The 12761-nt window shown below is 48.4% G+C and overlaps 1 protein-coding gene across 2 annotated transcripts in view; it reads right to left on the minus strand.

The window, feature by feature from the left end:
• Positions 1–527: 527 nt before the first annotated feature.
• The window catches only part of COL5A3 (collagen type V alpha 3 chain), a 117954-nt gene continuing 105720 nt past the window's right edge, over positions 528–12761 (minus strand). For both annotated transcript variants that reach the window (XM_035101564.2, XM_035101583.2), the window contains 13 exons: positions 10937–10990; positions 10266–10373; positions 8774–8827; positions 7803–7856; positions 7608–7715; positions 7436–7489; positions 7033–7068; positions 6348–6401; positions 5973–6231; positions 4648–4760; positions 4347–4415; positions 3880–4116; positions 528–2066 (listed from right to left, as the gene is read on the minus strand). In XM_035101564.2, coding sequence (XP_034957455.2) covers positions 1920–2066; positions 3880–4116; positions 4347–4415; positions 4648–4760; positions 5973–6231; positions 6348–6401; positions 7033–7068; positions 7436–7489; positions 7608–7715; positions 7803–7856; positions 8774–8827; positions 10266–10373; positions 10937–10990 — 1347 coding nt within the window. In that variant the 3' untranslated portion in view covers positions 528–1919. The remainder of the gene's footprint in view (positions 2067–3879; positions 4117–4346; positions 4416–4647; positions 4761–5972; positions 6232–6347; positions 6402–7032; positions 7069–7435; positions 7490–7607; positions 7716–7802; positions 7857–8773; positions 8828–10265; positions 10374–10936; positions 10991–12761) is intronic.

Genomic DNA, 12761 nt, shown 5'->3' on the forward strand with positions numbered 1-12761 from the left:
CATCTATGGGCACCAAAAATTCTGGCCACCGCCGCCACCGGAAGTCGCGTCTACACACTTCCGGTCATGCATAGAAGCTACTTTTGAAGCCAGCGGTGGCCATTTTTTGTGCCCATAGAAGGGCAAATCAGAAAGAAAAAAAATGGGCGCCGGCAGGAGAAAATAACGGAGAAAAACGGGAGACGAAGTGATACAGGGGACCATCAGGAAAAGGTAAGTAAAAACGGGGGTTTCCCGGGGAAAACGGGGTACTTGGCAGCTATGCCTGACTTGGAAAATAGCCCCTCCTCTTAAGGAAGGAAAACACACCTGCTTTAAATCAAACAGAATCCTTATTACCAAGCAAAAGAACAGGGAAGCCAAAAGGTCATCTGCGATGTTTTTGTCAATCCAGAAAGCCAACAGGCAAGGAAACCATCCCAGAAGCCTTTCTATCTAGCTTTGAGTTCTGTTTTCGCACCTAGGCAGTCTGGGCTTGGCTGGTCTCTCTCGAACAGCCAGCTGGCACAAAAACAGTGGGACAGTCACACGCTCTGAGGATTTTTAATACAGATTGTTAGATGATACAGTAACACACGCACACACACGCTCACAGATAAACAAACATACCCACTTGGCGCCACAGCCTGAGATACAAAGAAAAAGCATACAAATAAAGGCTTTTAGCACCAGAGTTTGAAGGGAGGTCAGTGCCAAGGGATGAGTGTGGGACAGCACAGAAAACAAACATTTCAGACTTTTGTCCTGCGTCCACTCTCAGGGGCTTTGGTCAACAGGAAGCTGGCAGACACTCAGGTCCTTTGATAGTTGGGAACTAACTAGCACCATATCATCACCCTTCCACAGAGGGACAGGAATGTCAGAATCGCTAGCCATATCTTAAGGCATCTGTCAAAAATGGGGAGAGGGCCTAGAGAACAGAGCCCAGAATTCTCCACTCTCTGCCCAGCATGGACGGAATGATAGACAAGGGTGATAAGGGGATGGAGAGCTTCCTTTTATTTCCTATTCCCAGCATGAAAGTTCACAGCTGGGATTATTAGAAGGACTAAAAGGGGGGAGGGAAGCATACTCAGCCCCCTCTCAGCTCTCAGGACTTTGTGTTGTGTGCTACATGGGTACTACCTGGCGCCAGAGCAGAAATAGACAAGAGTGAATAATGGTCAAAATGGGGCACAGACTCCAAGCATCTAGGCATTTCTTGGTTTTGGGGGGGGGCTCCCTGTCCCACTAGTCCCTAGAAGATCTTAAGAGGTTCTGTTGGGCCCAAATTATCCGATCTAAGTTGGATACCATTGCCATGCCCGGACACACATCTTTCAGTTAAACTGAGCTCAAAAGGGCGAGCATAGAAGCTCTGGATCACCCATGACCAGTCCTTAAGTCTTGGGTAAGATTTGAACCTGAATCCTGTTCAAGGAAGTCTTCCTTTCCCCCTATTCAGTCCGCACTGTGCCCATGTCCATTCACGGGAAGCTGTACAGATAAAATGGTCCTGAAGTCCCAGGTTACAAGATACTTTGGGCAAGGTCTTAATGTCCCTGGGAACTTTATTTGTGGGGGGGGGCAGGAGGTCAGCAGTGTGGGATGTGGTCTCCATTGCCCCCATCCCTGAAGTTGGCCAGTGCTGAGCAGTCAGTCCAGTGCTTCACTAAGGCGGCATAATAGCACCATTTGTTGGGGCTGCAGAAAGGGAGGGCCCTGGCTCAGTCTGGGCCCTGCTTTGCTCCCCAAGAGTCACAGCCCCAAGGGGACCTTGGCCGCATAAATAGGAGGCTGTCATCTGGTTAAATACAACGGCAGGTCTTTCCAGGGCTGGCTCATCTCCCACGCCCAGCTTCAGGGAGAATGGAGCATTTTAGCTCTCTCTTTCCCCAAGGGTGGTTCCACAGTCTAGAGGGAGCTGTCCATCTTCAGGCTCAGCCGCTGAAGCAGACAGGGCCAAGCTCAAAGCCAAACTTCTGGTTGGTGTCCCCAAAATCCTGAACAGCCACATCGGCCAATGGAAGCTGCTCCACACGTTGTGTCACAACCTGCAGAACTGTCCGCTCCTGGCCTTTGCGTACCTGGAGGAGTAGAGAAGAGAACGTCAGGAGCCAAATCTTGGGGGAGCCAGGGGGTGAGAAGCCTGTGTAGAAGCCCTGAGACAGGAGTAAGGAAATCACATGACAATGCTGGAAGAGCACATCAGTGGGAAAAGTAGCCACATTGTGGGCGCTTGCTGTAGGGAAGTTGATTGTGGGACAGACGACGTGGTTTCACTGGAGAAAGGCAAAATAATTCTCTTAGTCTTGGCCTTGAACCCACAAAGACAAGGAAGAAAGCTATCTAACTATGGAAATAACCTGTGCTAACACACTTCCTGTGCCAGGGTATGTATCTCTCACTGAGAAGGATCAATTGTAGAATTGTCGAGGGGGGATATGTGAGCCTTTTCCTGGGAGACAGAGCAGGCACATCCCATGAGGAACAACACTAACAAGCAACCTTTCCATACAAAGCGAAGGACAGTTATGTGACATCACCAGGGAGTCCACCAATCACCTCCTTCTGCTATATTTGCAGGCCCAGGAATTCCAGGCAACAACTGCCAGCTGGCAGAGGCTTCAGAATACAAAACAGCTCTGTTAAATCTCAGGCTGTCAGGAAGATTTAAAAAAAACACAGGACGCCTGCTAGATGAGGAGTTGACAAGCCTCTAGACAAAGCAGCAGCCAAGAGAAAAGAAAGGTGGGGCCTTTGCCTCGATTTTATCCCAGGTGAGATAAATCAACCTGCAGAGAAATTGAGGCTAGTTACAAAGGTGGTAACTGAACCCTGTGTCTTGACTGTACTGCTTCAGACTGCAAGAGAGGGTCATGTCTTCCTCTCTCTTTCCATCTATTTATCTTGCAGGGTTTCTCCAGAGGGGAGCTCTCTGACAAATGCTTTGAGTCTGCCACCAAGCAGAGCACAATAGAAGTCGCAGGCAGTTAGGTGGGTGGGTGGGCCACTTCCTGCTTACCTCAAGCAGCAAAGGTTGTTTGGCCAGACTGTAGTCTCACTTTGCCAGGGCCTTGAAACAATCCTTCGTTGTTCAAGGTGGGTGTGCAATTAAGAAAGAGACTGACTAGAGGCCTATTTATATGAATCCCAGGGTATTTCCAGCCACCACACTCTGCTAATTACCATGGGCCATTCACAGATCACTTTGTTGCTCTAGAGCAGGCATCCCCAAACTGCGGCCCTCCAGATGTTTTGGCCTACAACTCCCACGATCCCTAGCTAACAGGACCAGTAGTCAGGGAAGATGGGAATTGTAGTCCAAAACATCTGGAGGGCCGAAGTTTGGGGATGCCTGCTCTAGAGAACTGTGCACTTCACCCCCATCACCTAATGATGCTTAATGAGATGTTCTTCTAAGCCAGGATTGGTAACCTGTGGCTCTGCAGCTCTCATCAGCACCAACCAGCAGAGCCAATCTATCATACTGAAATACATTAATTTTCATGCAGATATTTATTATTACTGGGGAAGTGAGATGGAAGAGATCTAACGTAAACACATGAAAAGTGAGATAGGCCAGACAGTGAGCTGCCCATCCCTAACAGTGACCCACACTTTGCAAGTCATGGAGCTCCTCCCAAATCCTGGGGTGAACATCAGGATGCCCCGAGACCAGGCATCCCCAAACTGCGGCCCTCCAGATGTTTTGGCCTACAACTCCCATGATCCCTAGCTAACAGGACCAGTGGTCAGGGATGAAGGGAATTGTAGTCCAAAACATCTGGAGGGCCGAAGTCTGGGGATGCCTGCCCGAGACAATCTCCAGAGATATATAGGGAAAGGCAAGCCTGAAGTAAAGGCATGGTCACAATGGAGCAGAACCCAACAACTTACCTGGCAGCCATCATATGAGGCCCGTACAAGGGCTTCTGTGCTGTTGTGCATCAGCTCCACACCATTGTAGGCAAGAAAATGCAAAGCCCGAGTGTGGCTGTTGGTGTTGGCCTCATACCAGGCAGCCACATTTTGGCAGAGGAGGGTGAAGTTTTGGTGTGCAATGGCACTAAGCAGGCGCAGAAATGTGAGCTGGGTAACCTGCATGGGGTTGCCGTCTGCATCCACATAGGAGAACTGGTAACAGAAAGAAGGAGATATAGGGGTGGCCTGAGTAGGCCGAATGGTGGAAAGCCACTGTACACTCTTCCTGCCATGATTATGCCCCGCCCCCGCCCCCCCAAGCACACCTGGTGAGGATCCACTTGGGGATCGATCATGGGAAATCATGGGGAGAAGCACTGCATGCCCTTCTCAGACTGCTTCCGGGAGTCATCGGGGTGGCAAAATGGAAGAAAAAGCCCTACCTTCTTGCCCCTCTTGAATGTGCTGAACCAGCTTCCTGGTTGCTCCTTGCTCCAGGCAGCGAGTCGCACCTAGGGGCACAGATGGCATACTGGTTTCTCAATTTAGGACTTTGAATTCAGGTTCCTGAGCCGTGCAGGTATATAAAACCAATCCTTTGCATAGACCTTTCAATGAACAAAGTACTTTACAATCCTTATTATTATATTCATCTACTCCTCATTCTACTTGTTCACAACACACTACGAAAGCCTCTGTCTTTTCCCTCGGCCATCCCTATTGATACTGAGCACAACTACTTACTGCCTCAACTTTCTTGTCAGGAAACAAGCAAGTTTCCCCCCCAGCTGTGAAGTTGCAGAAAACTCTGAAGGCATCTCGGCTGCAGCCTTGGTTTGGGTCAATCCAATATTCACCTGAAGAACAACAAATGGACAGGTGTCAGTGCAGGAGAGGCCAGGGAACCCTTAGGGGATGATGATGGTCCCACTGCAACTAGAAGTCAGAGGCCTAAATGAATGCTAGGGGAGTATTTTAATCCCGGTGTTTGTTAAAAGAATCCATGACAGGTAGGTAAAAAGTTAATATCTGCTTTATCTCCTAGATGACAGTCTTCTAATTTTAAGGCTACAAGTGTGGACTACCACAAAATGCTGCGGTGCAGAGTGCTTCTCTCCCAGCCACTCAGTCATACCCTTTTCCAGAACACTCCATTCCATTTCCGTTACCCAGAGACCCCTTTTAAATAAATTTTCCAGTGCTGACTCACGGGAGGCAGTGGTGGGCTACCTCTTTCCTCCACCTCTAACCCCCCAGCACTCTGGTAAGTTGCCATGGCTCAAACTCTAGTGAGAGCTATAGCTGCCATATTTCTGCTCTCTGAGCCTTGCTGGGAGTGGGTAAACAGGGAGGCCAGCACAGCTTTTGCTTCAAGCCACCATAAGCTTGAATTTAAAATACTGGAGGGAATGCAAGGGCGGAAGATTGCTAAACCTCTTCCCTTGTAGGTAGCTGGATTTAAACAGTTTTTTTAAAAAAAAGTTTAAGGACATGCGACTACTGCTAAGGCAAGCACCATGCTCCCAAACCTGCTTGGAGTGGGGTGGGGATTGCACCCACTTGGAGAAATAAACCTTGAAGCTGGGCCAATGTTTCCTTGCCCAGATACCTTCCATAGCTCTGAGGCACCTCATTTTGCTGGCCGTCTAGCAATTTCTTGAAAATATCCAATAGACGTCAGTTGTTTAATATGTGAGCCTTTGGCAGGAGAAACCACCCACAGAGTTTTCAGAATCAGCCTTCTCTCTGATATGTTAGTTATGTAGGTGTAGGGATTTTTCTCCTGCCCCGCTCTCCCATGGGGATATTTTTCAATCAGGCAATTCCCCCCTGAGTCTGAAATGGGATTACTTATATAGCACAATCAAAGTGCACACTTTGCAGACTAATGAGAAGATGCTCCCTGCCCCCACGGCACTTGTAATCTAACATTCACCACGGGGGAGGCAAGATAAGAAGGCAAGAACAATTTCCTACTGCTTCCTGCCAGGCTGGAACTGCAACAGGTACAGACCCACTCCCTGCTCCCTGTTTAGCCCTGTTATGCCCCTGACGATTCTTCATCTCACCATCTGTGAGGTGGGGGTGGCAAAACTGAAGCTCCTTGCAAACCCGGGCTGGGCTCTCCTGAGTGCCTAGTGGACACCGCATTTGCTCCACTTCGTCACGCAAGGAGCTCAGGGCTGCTAGGACCTCTGCCATCCCATCAGCATCGGGGTCGCCATCCATCTCCCCGGGTGCATCTCCCTGATCCCCGAGCTCCCAGTCGCGGCGGCTCTTGCGGCCACTCTCCAAAGGCAGGGGCTCCCGCAGCTCAGCAGGTCGGCCCTAGGAGTGGGGGAGCAAGAAGCAAGGAAAGTGTGACATAAGGGACTGCAGGAGGGGAGGAAGCGGGTGGTGGTCCCAGGATAATCCCTTCCTCCTGATTCTCTACCGTCACTCACTGGTGGCCCTGGGGGTCCTGCAGATCCTGGATCACCTTTTGGTCCAATAGGCCCCTGCAGGACAACAGAACAGAGCCTGAGCACAAATTCAGAACCCCTTCATCTCAGTACACATAGGTAATGCCTAATGGAAATCATAGGGGGAGGACCACTAAGGCCCTGTTCCTGAACACTAAAAACCCCACTTGGCTCCCAAACTTTGGATTCTGTGCCTTTATGCTCATAAGGTGACAGACCTGCATCTGGGTTGTACTCATATGGCAATTCTAGCTATTCCCAGGACTGAATGCTCTTGCATACAATAGTATTATTTCCACAGAGAAACTGGAATCCTTCCACCCAATATCTAGTTTTCCTGGTGAAAGGTCTCAATTTATTTGCAATCATGGCAGCTTCAACCAGCAGTGATTAGTGAAAACTTGCCTTTAGAAGGGGGGGGGGACTAAGCAGCATTCCCATTAGTAAGGATTTCAGTGTCCCCACCCACTGTTCAGATTTTTAGTCCCTTCCTATGGCTAGTTGAAGCATAATAAATTATATACCAGCCAACACATGCAATGAGGGTACATTTATTACCATTATGTAGGCTGAAGAAGCCAGCTCTTTCTACTACTACATGCAGCCCTGGGCCAAGTTCCCACCTTCCTCTGGCCCCACAACACCTGTTGGGCCTGGAGCTACTCACCGGTGAGCCTTTGTTGCCTTTTTGTCCCAGAGGTCCCTGGGGAGATAGAAAAGGGGTGGATGAGTGAAAGGGAGCTTGCAGGCCACCTGTGTCTGGTGAGATGGCCCCAGAAGAGGGGTCAGAGGAAGGAAGCATGTTGGAATGTGGCGGCGGAGCAGAAATGTTGCAAGGGAAATGCCTCTGTATGAATGGAGAGGGACATTGGAACAAAAGAGAGGCTCCTGGGAACCCATAAGAATGTAAAGGCTGGCAGACTGGGGAAGAGGATCTGGGTACCAAACAGAGCCTCATTTTAGGCATCACTCTGGTGAGGTTCTCTTGAGAAACGTGCACAGAGATCTGAATTGTCACGCATTGGAAACTGACAAGAATCCAGGATGAAGTGGTTGGTGGTGGTACTTACTGAGAGGCCAGGAGATCCAGGTGGGCCTGGGGGCCCAAAGGGTCCAATGATTCCCTATTGAGGAGGAGACAGCATCAGCACCGAGTGTTGGGAGGGCTCTTCCCAGCCAGAGTCCCTTTTCCCAGCCTTGCTCCCAACCCCCTCCATCTGAACACAGCTCCCATCTACTCACGGGGTCGCCCTTGGGGCCTGGTGTTCCCTGGTTCCCTGGCAGCCCCTGGTCACCTTTCTCACCCATCTCACCTGGGGGGCCAATCAACCCAATGAGTCCTGCATGGCCCTAGAAGGAAAGAGGAGAGATTTAGGAAGTTAAGGGGAGGAGCCAGTTGCTTGTTCCCACCAGGAAGCAGGTGCTGCTCACACTCACCTTCTCTCCTTTGTAGCCGGGATCACCTTTAAGGCCTGGGAGCCCCATGGGACCCTGTGAACAGAAGAAGAGCTCCATCAAGAACTCATCTGAGCTTCCGGACTCAGTGCAGGCCACAATCCAGTCAGGAATCAGGAGTAGGGTTTCAGATAATTTTGCCTTTTTATCAAATTGATGTGACTGAAATTTGACTCACTTGCTTGACACGAATTTTCATCCATGATGGCTGCTTCACATGCACAAGTCATCAGCTCACAGCTGCCCATGGCTAGGGGAATTCAGCCCAACTCGGTCCTGTGGTGTAGCTTTAGTAACTGCTCAATCTGAATGAGCGGCTGCTTTCCTCCCTTGCTTTTTTTTCACCACAGATGCCCAATGCTCATAATATGCAAAGCAAACTTGGGAAACTTATTCCACTGCCAAACTGCTCTTTTTTTGTAGTTCCAGGAATATGCTTCTAGCACTGCTCTCTCTCTCCCCCCCCCCCAATAAATACCCGTGTAAGACCCTTTCTATGGTGGATGGGGCCTAGTAAAGGAGTAAAGGTAAAGGGACCCCTGACTGTCAGGTCCAGCCATGGACAACTCTGGGGTTGCGGTGCTTATCTCGCTTTACTAGCCGAGGGAGCCGGAGTTCAGCTTCCGGGTCATGTGGCCAGCATGACTAAGCCACTTTTGGAGAACCAGAGCAGCACACAGAAATGCTGTTTACCTTTCTGCCGGAGTGGTACCTATTTATCTACTTGCATTTGACATGCCTTTGAACTGCTAGGTTGGCAGGAGCAGGGACCAAGCAACGGGAGCTCACCCCATCTCAGGGATTCGAACTGCTGACCTTCTGATCGGCAAGCCCTAGGCTCTGTGGTTTAGACCACAGTGCCACAATCAATAGCTTCAATTTTAAGAGTTCCAGAAGAAGGGAAGCTGTTGTCTGATTGTCCTGCCTTGGACCCTCCATTTCCTGCCACTCACCACAGGCCCCGGTGGCCCTGCCTGGCCAGGCGCTCCCAGGAGACCTTGTTCACCCTAGGAGAGAAAGAAGTGCAAAGTGAGAGGAAGCTGAAGGTGGGGAGGGAGAGACTACAAAAAGAACGCGTATGAAGTCAAAGCAGATATAGTGGGGTTGACATGGGGATGGATGAATGGATGGAGGAGACTATTTCTAGTCTGTGCTATTTCTGCACATTAGTCTGCAATTCTTAAAAAAACCCCACCTCTATATACATTAAAATATGTATTTAAACACATAGTGTTAAACTCCCCCCCCTCAAAATATACATTTTGAACTGCATTTTTATATGTTTTAGAGCCAAGAACCAAGCTGGAACATTCAGGAAGTGTGAAAGCAGATGACTGCATTCTGATCCACATATTAGTCTGGCAGATGCAGATCAGGTCAATTTGTATCGGGATTTGCAAAGATTGTCAATTAAGGAAGCTTGAAGAATTGAAACACACACACGAAATATATCTCTAAATAGGTTGAAATCTAAAGAAGGTGTGTGTGTGTGTGTGTGTGTGTGTAAAGCAACTACATGCACAGCTGGAGCTTCCTTTGCCATTTTTTCACTGCTTCAGTTCCATCAAGCTGACAAAACGAACTGCTTTAAAAAGATAACACGGCTTCCTTATTCATGCATCAACATCTCTGTTGAAACAATGCCAGGCAGCTGAAAGGGATCTAACAGGTACCTACAGAACCGCCTCTCCTGGTATGCCCTGCAGCGGACCTTAAGGTCCACAAACAACAATATTCTGGAGATCCCGAGCCATAAGGTGGCTAGATTGGCCTCAACTAGGGCCAGGGCCTTTTCAGTATTGGCCCCAACTTGGTGGAACGCTCTCTCACAGGAGACCAGGGCCCTGCGGGATTTGTCATCTTTCCGCAGGGCCTGCAAGACAGAGCTGTTCCACCTGGCCTTTGGGTTGGATTCAGTCTGACCCCTGTGTTTTTCTTCCTCATGGTTTGGATTTATGGACTACTTAAAATGAGGCTGCATTTAAATTTTTAAAATTTAATATTTTATTTTAATCTGTATTTTAATTAATTGTTTTCTTTTCTTTTATGTCTTATTGTAATTTTATTGGTGTTAGCCGCCCTGAGCCCGGTTTTGACCGGGGAGGGCGGGGCATAAATAATTTATTATTATTATTATTAACAAACTACCTAGTCTGTTCTCTCCTGAAGACTGGGATTGTCCCAAAGTGAGGATTCTTTCTTCGACCCTCCCCCGGCATCTTGCTCATTGCCAAAGATCTCTTGGCATTAGAGAAATGCTGCTTTTTATTTTTTAAAAAAAAGAAGGTAACTTAACTTCACCTGCTGCCTGGATTTTAAATATAAATGCTTCTGTTGAAGAATAGTTGTCCATTCTCTTTGTTGAAAAAATGATTGGGGTCTGGTTTTCTAACTACCTTCATCCTTTACCCAGACATTTGTTATCAAGTGAAGGAAAATACTCACAGCAGGACCCGGAATTCCACGTAGACCTTCTGAGCCAGGTCGGCCTGGGGGTCCCTGCGGACCCACAGGCCCCATCCTCCCCAAGGGTCCATCTGTGCCAGGCTCCCCCTGTAGATGGACAGAAAGGGAAATATATCAGCACTGTTCTTCGTTCCGCCTGGTGCTGGATGCATGCAGGCAGCACTGTTTTCATTCCCCTGCAGTTTCTCTTCTGCCCAAAGCTGTTACTTGCCTCACTGTCTGTTGTGGCAAAGTTACATAACTGATGTAAATTAAATAATTGTTCCACTCCTTTCATGTCAGTGCAAATGGAGAAAAAATGAAAACGATTACATGTCACTTGCAGACTAAAGGCAACAACAGTGAATATCAATTGTATTCACTGGATTGATTTCCATTCCATGCAGTAAGCGGTCACCAGCAATTCCTACTCCCATTTCCAATTCTCCAACACCCCTAATAAAAACTTAGAGGAGGGTTGCTTAATTAATCCAAGGCTGATTCAGGTTTCCAGCAGATGCAAGATGCACCATACAGCAGCGGCTGGCTTTGCACTATTATTTGAATACTATAGTTATGCATCTTGAGTTGAGGGACTGAATTCCACAAAGGGAAACAGGGGAAGGAAAAAGCCCAGTGGGAAATAAACCCAGGACAGTGTTCTCTCTTACCTTGGCTCCTTTCTCACCCTGTCGACCTTCACGGCCAGCTGGCCCAAAAGGTCCCTGGAACAGAGAAAGAGAATCACTGCATAATATGGTTTGATGAGCAACTTTCCTCCCCTCCTTCTAGAGAAAGATTCAAGCCCTATTCATTCTCAAAGTCCTATTCAATCCAATTATGTTCTGAACATATGCTTTTTCAAAAATTAAAACATATTGCCAATTAGAAACCAACCAGCAGGTCAAATGGGGCGCCATCTAAACCTTAGTGGAAACACATAGCCCAGGGAATAGATACAGGAATACAAATAAGAAAAAACAATGATGGAATTATAATGATAGAAATATAATTAGTGATGGAATTATAGTGGACTGTCCGCACATCTATTTCTCTTGAATACATTTCCCAACTGAATTCCTGGGGTGTATGGGTTTCTAGAACCACTCGAGTGATACTAGTTCCCACCCTGCCCTTAGATCATTTGGGTTATGTTACTAGGTTCTTGAAGGGACCCAGGTGGCGCTATAGTTAAACCACTGAGCCTAGGGCTTGCTGATCAGAAGGTCGGCGGTTCGAATCCCTGTGACAGGGTGAGCTCCCGTTGCTCGGTCCCAGCTCCTGCCAACCTAGCAGTTCGAAAGCATGTCAAAATGCAAGTAGATAAATAGGAATCGCTACAGCGGGAAGGTAAACGGTGTTTCCATGTGCTGCTCTGGTTTGCCAGAAGCGGCTTTGTCATGCTGGCCACATGACCTGGAAGTTGTACGCCGGCTCCCTTGGCCAATAATGTGAGATGAGCGCGCAACCCCAGAGTCGGTCACGACTGGACCTAATGGTCAGGGGTCCCTTTACCTTTACCTTACTAGGTTCTAGTGCATGGGAAATCAGGATGGGTGATGAGCTAAAGTTGCCAAGCAGCAAGGGTGCCAACTTGAATAAAAAATATATTTTTTGGGGGGGGGCAGGTAAGCCTTGCCCCACACAATCAATCACATGACATGGTGCATGCACACCATTTGAATGGCAATGCCTATCAACTGGTCGGGGGCTGGCCCCCTCAAATATTTTATTGGCCGGCCAAAGGGATCTCAGCCCATAGGAGTTGGCTCCTATGCCAAGCAGGCACCTTTGAATTTGTCTGGCAGTCCCCCTACTCCTGGATAGATAACCAGAAATTTATGAGAGTCTTGCAAGCCCTGAATTAGGTGACAAAGAAGTAAGTAATGTCAAGCAGAGTGCAACACAATGGCAACCCCATTGCCAATTCAAGAAGGTTGGCACTATTTGGATTAGGAATCCTTAAATGCAGGTTGACCCTGAGGAGAAAGGTCAGCCTCAGTTATTCACATAAGGGCCAGTTAGCACCAGAGACAAGAAGGCTCCCAAGCAGTCTGGAAGATGCAAACAGCTGCATAAAAAGGTAAGTGATCTTTAACTGGACAAATGTAGCATTGAGGGCTTGGGACTTTAATCTTGACTACCCAGACCATCGAGCTCTAACAGCTGCTCTGGGCCAGCACCTCCTCCTTGCCTTTGCTGGATAACTAAGCATGGTCCTGAACCTACCAACTTCTAAATCAACACCACAGTCCTTGTCCAGGGTCCCTTGACCTGAGGTTTTACATCTATTCTGGAACCTACTGGTCTCAGTCTTACTTGGAGCATCAACTCCTCTCAGATGTATGAAATGCAAGGGATCAGGGCACAGATTGTGTGGAAGTATATGCCACAGGCTCCCCCTTTGTGGATGTGGCAGGAGAGGAAGAATGAGCACACAACGTCAGAGGCATGGCCAATAGCCCTGCTCCCTCTTCCCTGCATTAGTGGGCACTA

The sequence above is a fragment of the Zootoca vivipara genome, chromosome 2 (assembly GCF_963506605.1).
Source record: "Zootoca vivipara chromosome 2, rZooViv1.1, whole genome shotgun sequence".
NCBI lineage: Eukaryota > Metazoa > Chordata > Lepidosauria > Squamata > Lacertidae > Zootoca > Zootoca vivipara.